Genomic DNA, 13,428 nt, shown 5'->3' with positions numbered 1-13,428 from the left:
TTTCTGAACTAGGAACTTATAAATATCTCTGCTCCAGGGAGTCACTGAAATGATCAGAGACTCTATTTCATCTCATTCTTCTAAGGAAATTTTGAAATACAGTTTTAATGAATACAGAACTGAACCTCCACCCAGCTATCCAGGGTACTCCAGGCTTTTTTTAAACAGCTGCAGCTTTATCACTTGTGCCAAACGGTTTTACATGCATAAGGAAGCAATGGCTTTCCTGTAGTTTTGAGCAATTTTCTATTTTCTACTCAGACAATGCGAACATCAGAAATTTCGGAATCAAGTATTTCAGTCTCAAAGTAAAACTGAAAATGTTACCATCAGATTAACAGACACACCCCTAACATTTTTGAGACCCAGGGTGAGAGTTTAAGTGAAGGTCCACATACCATTTATCTAAATATTTAAAAATATAATTCAGTGTAATAAACCACTAAATATGTTCTATCCACCTACCTTGGCACCTTCATAACAATTTATAAGTCCTAGTTTGAATTCACACTACATATCAGAGTTCCTTTCAGAACTTGGTGGCTAAGGGACAGCCAGTCTCTGGCCACCAGCCTGGAGCCCACCCCATTCTCTTCACACTCCTAGCTCCATCCTTCAGATGCAGGTATGGAATTTCCCAGACCACACGTGCGAGCTCCATCTAAACCCCTGGTCATCCCTGAGGCCTTGTCTGCCCTGAGCAGGGCAGACCCTGGGAAGAGGCCCAAGCAGGCCTTGAAAGTGGGTTCAGAACCATTTGGGCAGGGAATTTGGAGTTCTGTGACACTCAGAGAGTGATCTAATGGAGGCACTTGGGCTCTGAGTAGACTTGAGGCAAGTCCACTTGAGGGGGGTGCATCCAGAGAAGGGCCAGAACAAGACACAGGACCCTCCTCATTACCACTTTTATTCAATGGGCTAGAGGGCCTATCTAGTTCAATAAGGCAAGAAAAAAATTTTTAAGGTATCAAAATTGAACAGGAAAAGATAAAACTGTCATTTTCAGATGATTATATATGTAAAAAACAAAACAAAACAAAAAGAACCTACAGGTAAACTATTAGAATTAACAAATGAATTTGACCAGGTTGATGGATATCAGATCAATATATAAAAACCAATTGTACTTTTACATAATCAACAATGAACAATTATAACTTCAAGAAGAAGTATAGGGACTTCCCTGGTAGTGCAGTGGTTAAGAATCCGCCTGCCACATCATCAGAAAATCTACAAACAACAAATGCTGGAGAGGGTGTGGAGAAAAGGGAACCCTCTTGCACTGTTGGTGGGAATGCAAATTGATACAGCCACTATGGAGAACAATATGGAGGTTCCTTAAAAGACTAAAAATAGAATTATCATATGACCCAGCAATCCCACTGCTGGGCATATACCCAGAGAAAACCGTAATTCAAAAAGACACATGCACCCCAATGTTCATTGCAGCACTATTTACAATAGCCAGGTCATGGAAGCAACCTAAATGCCCATTGACAGACGAATGGATAAAGAAGTTGTGGTACATATATACAATGGAATATTACTCAGCCATAAAAAGGAACGAAATTGAGTCATTTCTTGAGACGTGGATGGATCTAGAGACTGTCGTACAGATTGAAGTAAGTCAGAAAGAGAAAAACAAATATCGTATACTAACGCATGTACGTGGAACCTAGAAAAATGGTACAGATGGACGGGGTTGCAGGGCAGAAGTTGAGACACAGATGTAGAGAACAAACGTATGGACACCAAGGGGGGAAAACTGTGGTGGGGTGGGGATGGTGGTGTGCTGAATTGGGCGATTGGGATTGACATGTATACAGTGATGTGTATAAAATTGATGACTGATTAAAAAAAAAAAAAGAATCCGCCTGCCAACACAGGGACAAGGGTTCGATCCCTGGTCCAGGAAGATCCCACATGCCACAGAGCAACTAAGCCCATGTGCCACAACTACTGAGCCCTCGTGCCACAACTACTGAAGCCTGCACTCCCTAGGGCCTGTACTCCGCAACGAGAAGCCACCGCAATGAGAAGCCCAGGCACCACAACGAAGAGTAGCCCCCGCTCACTGCAACTAGAGAAAGCCTGCACGCAGCAGTGAAGACCCGATGCAGCCAAATATAAATAATTATTAAAAAAAGAAAAAGTATAAAACATTGCTGAGTGAAATTAAAGAATACTTAAATAAAAGGAGGGATAATTTATCCTCACAGATTATAAATCTCTATATTGGTAAGATATTAATTTTTTCCCAAATTGATCTATAGATTCAATCCAATCTCAATTAAAATCCCAGCTGCTTTTTTTTTGGTGGAAATTGAGAAGCTAATTCTAAAATTTATATGGAAATACAAAGGGTCAAGAACAGCCAAGACCATCTTGAAGAAGCACAAAGTTGGAGGACTTACCCTACCAGATATCAAGGCCTGTCATGCAGCTACAGTAATTAAAATAGTGTGGAATTGGCATAAAGACAATTGACCAATGGAACAGAATAGAGAATCTAGAAACAAACAAGTATGCTCACCGGATTTGCAACAAAGGTGCATTGCAATGCAGAGGGGAAAGGATGATCTTCTCTCTAAATGGTGCTGGGTTAATTAAAGATCCAGTTAGAAAACAATGAACCTTGAGCCCTACTTTTACACCACACACAAAAATGGATTCCAGATCCATTTTGGTCTAGATTGTAGACCAAACTGTAAACAGTAGAACGATGAGGCTTCTAGAAGAAAACATGGAAGAATATCTTTATAAAGTTGGAGTAGACCAAGATTAAACAGGAAACAAAAAGAATTATCATTTAAAAAAATGATTGATAAGGTGCAGGACAGGGGCCCCTCCTGCCCAGGTCTTAGGGCAGAACTGGTTGTTAATACCTTGATATTGAGAAAGGTAGCATTTTCTTTATACATTTCTCTTCAATGCCAACACTCTTCGTGATTTAAGTCCTAAGTGAAAGGAACCTGGGAAAGCTGCTGGTGAAAACAACATTATCTCTCTGGTTTTACACTCAATTTTACACTCTAAAATTGAAAATATACTGAACTGTATATCAGTCTTTTCAGGATTATAGCAGTATCTACTACAACAGTATTTTCAAGATTATATATAATACCCTTTTTATCCTAGACAGAAACACTCAGAGATCACCAACCTTTAGATGAAGTATCTTAAGTATAAAGAAGTGATCTGGAACAAGAACCCATAATAGTTCAATATTCTTTCCACTACAAGAAAATATTTTATCCTTGATCCAGTACAGCACAGGTTATTCAATTATTGCTAGATACCTCTATGCTCTATAATAATATTTCAGTAATTTGAATATTTTTTTCTCCCAGTAAATACACTTCAATTTCTGCTAGCAGTGATCTCTCTTCTCCACTTTTATAAATCCCATTTAACCTTTCTAAGACCCAGCTCAAATCCCACTTTCTCCGTGGAACCTTCCCTGACCAGGCCGTCTGGGTGAGCTCTTTCCCATATCTCAACGCCCACGGTGTCACTGTGCATGCAATTAATTAAGTAAACGCGGCCCTGTGCCAGTTCCGGCGCGCTGCTTTGAACTACTGTTCATCCCTCCGGCGCCTCTCGCTCCAAGTCCTTTACTCATGTCTCAGGAGCCCTGTCATCGCCACGGGAGAGCGATCAAAGACTTCCTTTTAGAGTTTATTGGGTACAAGCTCTGCCCTACTCCACAGCTACACCGAGAGGCCCTCGCTCTTCTAGAACTTACAGTTCCACTGGGGCACGCACACACATCTTCGAAAAGTCATACAAGGCAGAAAAGTATCTAAAATGAAATGAATGGTACAGACGGGAAGTTAAAGAGTTCAACCTGCACCGAGGAGGAATTCGTGGAAGAGTTGGGACGTGAGATGGTCTTGAAGTCTGCGAAGGCAGCCTGAGGAAAGGAGAGGGGAAAGGGGGAGGGGAGAGGACAGGAGGGAAGAAGAGGGGAGGGGCGGGGCTTGGCATTGCAACCCCCCAAAAGGGACAGCACAGGAAGAGCAAAGCCCCGGTCCTACAGGACACTCGCGACCCATTTACTCCCCAGTTCCTACCAGTCTGCTTTCTTCTTTCTGTTTGTAGCTCTTGCTTTGATCTTCCTCACTCTCCTTCCCGTCTAAATATTCTCCAAGCGCTTCCCTGTGATGGAAAACAGTAGAGAAACTGAAGTTACTTCTAGTACTTAGAGTCTATATTTAAAAATTTCATAGTACATCACAGTATATACAAAAATATGTTCTATATGGATAAAAATTTGAATACTAAAAAAACACAATCGTAAAAACACTAGAATTAAATACAGGCGAGAACCTCTATTAGAGTAAGATCAAAGTTAGAAAAAAAAAAAGAGTGAAAGGTTTTACTTCCTAAAATTTAAACATTTTGGGAGTTCCCTGGTGGTCCAATGGTTAGGACTCAGCCCTTTCACTGCCTTGGGCTGCGGTTCAATCCCTGATGGGGGAACTAAGACTCAGCCCTTTCACTGCCTTGGGCTGGGGTTCAATCCCTGTTGGGGGAACTAAGATCCCACAAGCCACGTGTTGTGGCCAAAAAAAATTAAACATTTTATCCTTGAAAGTCAAGGGATAAACTGGTAAAAGATATTTGACAAACTTCTGCTCTAAAATAGAATGGGATCCTTCAAATCTGTACAGAAAAGACAAAATACCATTAATGCAACATTGTAAATCAACTATACTTAAATTTTAAAAAGTTAAATTAATTTTTTTAAAAGACAAAATACCAAATAGGAAAATTGGCAAAGGATGTGAACAAGCAGTTTACAGAAGAAATACAAATGGCAAATAGACATTCGAAGATATGTTCAACTTCACATATAACCAGAGAAATGAAATTGAAAACCCTGTGAGGTACCCTCATTCTCCTATCAAGAGAAAAGATTTAAAAGTTGATAGTATCTGGTGGGGCAGAGGGTGTGGGTGACCGTTGATTCATACTCCATGGGTGGGAACGCGAAGGGTCACAACCCATCCAAAGGCAATTTGGCAAGACTTTTCCAAAACTTACACGGGCCTCTCGTCTGACCGAAACTTTACGAACTTTCCACAGAAAGCTTTCACAAGTTCACAAAGAAATATGCACAAGAATGATTACTGCAGCACTCTCTCTACTAGCAGGAATGTGGAAACATTCTACATACATATTAATAGTTGCCTGTTTAAATAACTTGTGAGGCAACAATACAAGAAAATATATTGTAGCCTATTAAAAAAAAAAAATGATGTGCTATCTAGCAGCACAGAAAGATGTCCACAATATGTAAGTAAAAAGAGCCAGCTGTAGAACAATATGTAAAGTATAATATAGATTTTCTTCTTAAAATAGGCTTATATACATATGCACAGGAAAAATCTTGGAAGGATTTATGACAAACAGATGACAGTAATTATTTAAGGAAAGAGAACTTTACTGAGGACTTACAGTTTCTACATTTTTCTATTGCACGAATTTTATATATAGCGCATATGTGTGTATGTGTTAATCAGAAAATAAGACCAAAGATGACGGGGGAAAGATAAGGTTCCAGATTCTGGGCTTCTTTGGAGGAGGCATGGGGGAATGACCCCACCAATACCCACCCCACTTACATCGTGGAGGTCCGCTCTCTCCTCCGGCACACAGCGGCCATGAGGATTCCCAGTTCTGCCTTAAGAAAAATGAAACCATCATCTTATGGCTTCAACCATGGTGAAACAAGCAGATCCCTTTCTTGACTCTTCATTCTTTCTTGACTTTTTCTCTCCCTGACTTCCATCTCCCTTCCATTTGTTCAAAGGTCAGCACAGCCCTACATCGTGCTACACCATTTTTGAGAGCTGGAATTGAGTTAGCACCCCTCACCCCACTCCCAGTCCAACTGAAACTCTTTTTTCTTGTCATTTCATTCACTTCCATACTCTTATTGAACCTACTCATTGCCCTTACCGAGAAAACGATTTGTTTCATTCTACTCAGGGCTTCAGATATTGCCAGGCTAATGGTTCTCATTACCATCCAAAACACACTCATTCACCTGACTTTCTACTTTGACCACCAATTAATTACCACCTCTGTCTAAATAATCCTTCCAACTACTTCCGGGAGCAAAGACCTGTGCTTCAGAAAGAAAAATAACTATGCTACACATTCTTATCTTCTAGTTTCAGCTTTAATCCCATTGCTGCCTTTTACTTATCATTTCTGACTGCCTAGCACCGCACTGTCCAATAGCCACTAACCACATGTGGCTATTGAGCACTTGAAATGTGGCTGATCCAAACTGAAATGTGCTATGAGTGTAAAATATGAACTAGATGGATTTTGAAGACTTTCAACAAAAAAATGCAAAATATCTCAATATGATTTATACTGATTACATGTTAAAATAATATTTTTATATAGTGAGTTCAACAAAATAAATTACAAACTTTAATTTCACCTGTTCTATTTTTTTAATGTGGATGCTAATTTACATATTGTATTTCTCTTGGTCGGTGCTGACCTATCATATTCCCTAAAGTTGCCATCCCAGACTTCTCTCTCCTCAGGTTTGAGCTGGATCCCCCTTTTGGGAAACTGCTTCCCCACCACTGCCACCCATATGGTCTCAATGGGAGCTGCCACCTTGAATAACCATACCTCCAGACAAGTCAGAGACCTTTCTCAGGACCTAAAAAATTGAAACATAATTGATTGTTTGGCTGGGTTTAGAGCTCCAGGTTGAAAATCATTTTTCTTCAGAACTTTGAGGGCATTGCTCATTGTCTTCTGGTGTCCAGGGTGGCTATTTACGAAACCAGATGTCATCCTGTTTCTTAATTCTTTCTTTGTACGTGAGAGTTGTCATTACTGTTGGCATCGTTGTTCACTCTGGAAGCTTGTAGGACCCTTCTTTTGGTTCTTGGTGTTCTGAACATGCTCAGTGGTGTGCCTGGGGTGGGTCTACTTTCATTCATTGTGCTGGCAGATGGTCCCTTTCAACCAGGGAACTCATGATCTTCAGTTCTGAGAAATGTTCTTGAATTCTTTCAGTGATCATTTCCACCCTTCTGTTTACTCTCTCCTTTCTTTCTGGATCTAGAAAGGAGATGCTAGATCTCCTGGACTAGTCCTCTAATTTTTAAAAAATCTTTTTCTCTACTAGTTTCTATCTTTTTTCCTTTTTGGTCTATCTCCCAGGCAATTCCATTACCTTTACTTCCCAACCCTTCTACTGTTTCCCATTTCGACCTTATTTTTAATTTCCAAGAGCTCTGTTTTGATCTCTAGATTATTTTAATAGCATCCTATTCTTGTTTCATGTTTGCAATTATCTTCTCTTTTTTCTCTGAGGATCCTTTTTTTTTTTAAATTTTATTTATTTTTGGCTGCGTTGGGTCTTCATTGCGGTGCGCGGGCTTCTCATTCCGGTGGCTTCTCCTGTTGCGGAGCACGGGCTCTAGGTGCGCAGGCTTCAGTAGTTGTGGTGCACGGGCTCTAGAGCACAGGCTCAGTAGTTGTGGCACACAGGCTTAGTTGCTCCACGGCACGTGGGATCTTCCCGGACCAGGGATCGAACCTGTGTCTACTGCATTAACAGGCGGATTCTTTTTTTTTTTTTTTTAACATCTTTATTGGAGTATAATTGCTTTACATTGTTGTGTTAGTTTCTGCTGTATAACAAAGTGAATCAGCTATACATATACATATATCCCCATATCCTCTGCCTCTTGCATCTCCCTCCCTCTCTCCCTGTCCCACCCCTCTAAGTGGTCACAAAGCACCAAGCTGATCTCCCTGTGCTATGCAGCTGCTTCCCACTAGCTAGCTATTTCACATTTGGTAGTGTATATATGTCAATGCCACTCTCTCACTTCGTCCCAGCTTACCCTTCCCCCTCCCCATGTCCTCAAGTCCATTATCTATGCCGGCATCTTTATTCCTGTCCTGCTCCTAGGTTCTTCAGAACCATTTTTTTTTTTTTAAGATTCCATACATATGTGTTAGCATACAGTATTTGTTTTTCTCTTTCTGACTTACATCACTCTGTATGACAGACTCAAGGTCCATCCACCTCACTACAAATAACTCAGTTTCATTTCTTTTTATGGCTGAGTAATATTCCATTGTATATGTAGGCCACATCTTCTTTATCCATTCATCTGTCGATGGACACTTAGGTTGCTTCCATGTCCTGGCTATTGTAAATAGAGCTGCAATGAACATTGTGGTACATGACTCTTTTTGAATTATGGTTTTCTCAGGGTGTATGCCCAGTAGTGGGATTGCTGGGTAGTATGGTAGTTCTATTTTTAGTTTTTTAAGGAACCTCCATACTGTTCTCCATAGTGGCTGTATCAATTTACATTCCCACCCACAGTGCAAGAGGGTTCCCTTTTCTCCACACCCTCTCCAGCATTTATTGTTTGTAGATTTTTTGATGACGGCCATTCTGACTGGTGTGAGGTGATACCTCATTGTAGTTTTGATTTGCATTTCTCTAATGATTAGCGATGTTGAGCATTCTTTCATGTGTTTGTTGGTGATCTGTATATCTTCTTCTGAGGATCTTAATGACTGTCATTTTTTCCTTTTTTCTTTCTTTTCTCTTTTTTTAAATTTTTTGGCTGTGCTGCACAGCATGCGAGATCTTAGTTCCCCGACCAGGGATCGAACCCTGCATTGGAAGCGTGGAGTCTTAACCACTGGACTGCCACAGAAGTCCCTGTCTTTCTTTTTTAATTGAAGTAAAATTGGTATATAACATTATATAAGTTTCAAGTGTACTTAAAGATAGTCTTTTCGTTGTGTTTTGTTGTTTTCTTCCTACATGGTCTCAATTTCCTCTAAGTTGCTTTTTTCTGTTTATTCATTTTGGTGTCTACCTTTCACCATAAAGACTTCTTTCTTCAGACATCTCGAAATCATTGGCTACCTTTCCATGCTAAGACGAAAAATCTTATGAAAGTGCTGAGTGCAAGGGTGTGGTATAACAGCTGTGAACTTCAGTGCAGGACAATCTACCTGAACCATTTCCTGGGCAAACTTGATTTCAGTGTCTTTAAGTCCCTCCTTCTGGGCTGGTCAGATTCTGCAGAGAGATTTCTCCAGTCTCCTGCCTGCAACGGGCAGGTCCTGCCCGCATTCCAGGAACGGGGAGGTGGAGGCGCTCAGCTCCAGTGTGCACGTGTCCGTGGAGTCCCCTTGCTTTTAGTACCATGTCCTTGCCTCCTCTCTGCCAGCATCCCCCAAATCATGCATCCTCCATTTTACTTTCTCCAAACCTCCGGTCAACTGTGCAAAGTGGGAGAAAGGTTCTTGACATCTATTAATTTTCCAATCAATTCTCCTTATTTTAGTTCCCTCTTCACCCCTATCCAGATAAACCTGATGCTGCCTTTTGGAGATTTATTGCAGAGGAAATCAAGGGGGCTCTCAGTTTTCCTCACTACTAGTTTATATTTCCATATTCTTGAATCTGCTAAGCCATTTACCATCTGTCTATATACGTCCCAGCTTCCAAAATGTTGTTGCTATTGAGTCCCCCTGTTTTGCTTTACTTTGTGGGTTTATATCATTTTTACTTAATCCCTTGAAATCTCATTTTTGATAGAGATCCTAGGTAAATGCATGTGTTCTATCCACCATCTTGACTCAGAAGTGACATCTCTCAGGAATTTGAAATGTCAACTGAAAAACTAGAGATTGAGAGTTTTGGGTGCTTTAGCCATTAATCTTATTCTTTATCTTCATATGACATTTGATTCTGTTAACAGCTTCCCCTCTAAAACTACACCTCATTGACCCACCAAGGCCTAGGCAGTTAGGGCGGTGGGCACCAAAGGCAATCAAGGAGCCCAAGGCTAATTTTAAAACAACACAACTGACTAAAGTCAGTCTGTTTTTTATTATCACCCTGTGCCAGCAACAAAACAATTCGTAAAACACTCCTTTCTGAAAAATCTTTTGTTAATCTAAGTTCCAAAAAATTGCTGCAGTCCTGTTGATTTTTAAATCTTTTTTTTTTTAATTTATGTGGGTTTTTAAAAATTTTTTATTTATTTTTGGCTGCGTTGGGTCTTAGTTGCTGCACTCGGGCTTTCTCTAGTTGTGGCGAGCAGTGGTTTCTCTTGTTGCAGGGCACAGGCTTTAGGAGTGCGGGCTTCAGTAGTTGTGGCATGTGGGCTCAGTAGTTGCAGCACGTGGGCTCTAGAGCACAGGCCCAGTAGTTGTGGCGCACGGGCTTAGTTGCTCTGCCGCATGTGGGATCTTCCCGGACCAGGGATTGAACCCGTGTCCCCTGCATTGGCAGGCGGATTCTTAACCACTGTGCCACCAGGGAAATCCCTACTGTTGTTTTTTAATAATATATATGTAAGCGTCAATATAGCACCTTTCTATTTCTTATCCTTGAAGAAGGAAGTTAATTTGTAGAACTTGCAATTATACAGTTGGTCTCTGACACACAGACTCAGCTACGTGCATGTGTTTTGAGAGCACATTTGAAATGGTTCAGAACTGTCCCAGCTCACTTCAGCGGAGGGCACGTCCACAACCCCCCAGGTACTATATATCCCAGCAGATTAGGGATTTGACATAAACAACACTAGCCCAGTTATTAGAAACATGAAGAAACTGAACCTGAGTTACTTCTATTCTGTCATTCTATACACAACTCGTTCTCTAAGTCTTGCGAATTCACTCCTTTGGGAACATTTCTTCATATGCTTTTTTCTTCCTTTTTTTCCCCAAAACACATGTAATTTTTCTTTTGGCCATGTTGTGGGATCTTAGTTCCCCAACCAGGGATTGAACCCAGGCCCTCGGCAGTGAAAGCGCAGAGTCCTAACCACTGGACCACCAGGGAATTCCCCACATGTAATTTAAAAGTATTCATTGGGACTTCCCTCGTGGGGCAGTGGTTAAGAATCCACCTGCCAACGCAGGGGACACGGGTTCGAGCCCTGATCCGGGACGATCCCACATGCCACGGAGCAACTAAGCCCGTGCGCCACAACTACTGAGCCTGTGCTCTAGAGCCCACAAGCCACAACTACTGAAGCCCACGCGCCTAGAGCCCGAGCTCTGCAGCAAGAGAAGCCACCGCAATGAGAAGCCTGCCCACCGCAACGAAGACCCAACGCAGCCAAAAATAAATAAATAATTTTTAAAAACATATATAAAAGTATTCATCCATTACTTCTTTCTCATTTTGCATTGTAAATTCTATTTTTATTTTTTAAAAATTACCGGCATGGTAATATAACAAAGTTCAATAAAAGACAATGTTCACTTTCTGCTTTTCTTTTCAGGCTATTGTTGTTATCTGTGTTTTAGAAATTACCTGCTCCAGGCGTCAAATTCATTAGGTACGGGGCTTCCCTGGTGGCGCAGTGGTTGAGAATCTGCCTGCCAATGCAGGGGACACGGGTTCGAGCCCTGGTCTGGGAAGATCCCACATGCCACGGAGCAACTGGGCCCGTGAGCCACAATTACTGAGCCTGCGCGTCTGGAGCCTGTGCTCCGCAACAAGAGAGGCCGCGATGGTGAGAGGCCCGCGCACCGCGATGAAGAGTGGTCCCCACTTGCCACAACTAGAGAAAGCCCTCGCACAGAAACGAAGACCCAACACAGTCATAAATAAATAAATAAATAAATAAATAAATAAATAAATAAAAAAGAACGTGAATAAAAAAAAAAAAATTCATTAGGTACGCTACTGCACCTCACTTGTTTGTTTTTCCACCGGCCTCAACTGGCCATTCTATCTTATTCTCCTTGTCAGCGTTTCCTCTTCCATCAACTTCTAAATGCTGGGCTTCCTCAGGACTTAGCCATGAACAGTTTTCTCATCCGTTTTAATCCTCTTTCCCAGTGTAATTTAATTCATTCCTATGGTTTAAAATACAATCATAACGCTGCTGACTCTTTGCACTGGTACCTCTAATCCAGATCTCTTCTGAGTTTAAGACCCCTACCCAACTGCCTAGTGGACATCTCAATTTTAATGTCTTACAAAATTCGACTTCCCTTAATATGGACAAAACCAAACCTTTGATTTTCAACTCCTGCCTTACTGCCCCCATCACTGTCTTTACCATCTCAATAAAAGGTACTACCATCTATCTACCCAGCTGTTCAAGCCATTCTAGCTTCTCCCCTGCCTTTCATCAGCATGTCCAATCAATCAGTAAATCCAGTCAACTTCAATTCCAAAATATGTCTGGAGTGCATCTGCTTTCTCTCCAAACCACTGCCACTAACTAGTTCAGACCAACTTCATCTCTCACCTGGACAAATACAACTGCTTCCTAACTGGACTCCTTACTTTCACTTCTGGCTCCTCCAAACCATTCCCCAAAGAGCAACCAGAGTGAATTTAACATACTTAGAAATTTGAGAAATTCTCACACTAGGTCCTTGGCCTGTGGGTAAGAGCTATCACCATGTGGAAGGTCAAACGGACACGCCGAAACTTCACCCGAGTGCATAAAAAAGCACTATTGTCAACCGGGGGGGATGGTGGGGATTAGTGTCACCCTTAAGGATCTCAAGGATTTGGGAGTGGTGGTGCCTATCAAATCTCCATTTAATTCACTGGTCTGGTCCCTGCAAAAACTGGATGGATCCAAGATAATAACTGTCAATTACTGCAAGCTCAACCAAGCAGCAGTCCTAATCGCAGCTGACATGCAGGTCGGGTGTTTTTGCTAGAGCAGGTTACTGTGGCCTTAGGTACATGGAATGTAGCCACTGATTGGGCCAAATGCATTATTTTCTACCTCAATCAGGAAAAAGGATCAGGAAGTTCACATTTACATGGAACAGATAATGTATACTCACATAGGCCTCTCACTCACAGAGCCATGTTAACTCTCCTGATCTGTCAAAATATAGTCTGAATAGATCAGGACCATCTGAATATCCCACAGAACAGCACATTGATCTATTACATCAGGGTTGGCAAACATTGGCCTATGGGTCAAATCTGACCCACCTGTTTTTGTATGGCTCACAAGTGAAGAATGATTTTTACATTTTCAAATTTTTTTTTTTTAAAGATCAAGATGAATAGGCAGAGCGCAGAGGATTTTTAGGGCACTGAAACTATTCCGTTCAATACTGTAATGGTGGAAACATGTCATTATATATCTATCAAGATCCATCAGTTGTAGCAAATGTACCACTCTGGTGGGGAAGGTTGATAGTGGAGGAGGTTATACATGTGTAGGGCTAGGGGGTATATGGGAAATCTCTGTACTTTCCACTCAATTTTTCTGTGAACCTAAAACTGCTCTACAATATGAAATTTATTAATGTAGAAAAAAAGATCTAAATATGAGGGATATTTTGTGATACATGAACATTATATGAAATTCAGATTTCAGTGTTCTTTAGTAAAGTTTTATTGGAACCCAGCCACATCACTTT

General features: G+C 41.2%; 1 protein-coding gene across 1 annotated transcript in view; it reads right to left on the bottom strand.

The window, feature by feature from the left end:
* DRC1 (dynein regulatory complex subunit 1) overlaps positions 1-13,428 on the bottom strand; it is a 49,617-nt gene that overhangs the window by 35,354 nt on the left and 835 nt on the right. Inside the window, exon 2 of the mRNA XM_068564406.1 lies at positions 4,074-4,158. Coding sequence (XP_068420507.1) covers positions 4,074-4,158 — 85 coding nt within the window. The remainder of the gene's footprint in view (positions 1-4,073; positions 4,159-13,428) is intronic.

Source organism: Eschrichtius robustus, chromosome 15, assembly GCF_028021215.1.
Source record: "Eschrichtius robustus isolate mEscRob2 chromosome 15, mEscRob2.pri, whole genome shotgun sequence".
NCBI lineage: Eukaryota > Metazoa > Chordata > Mammalia > Artiodactyla > Eschrichtiidae > Eschrichtius > Eschrichtius robustus.
This window is presented reverse-complemented; position numbering and strand designations above follow the sequence as displayed.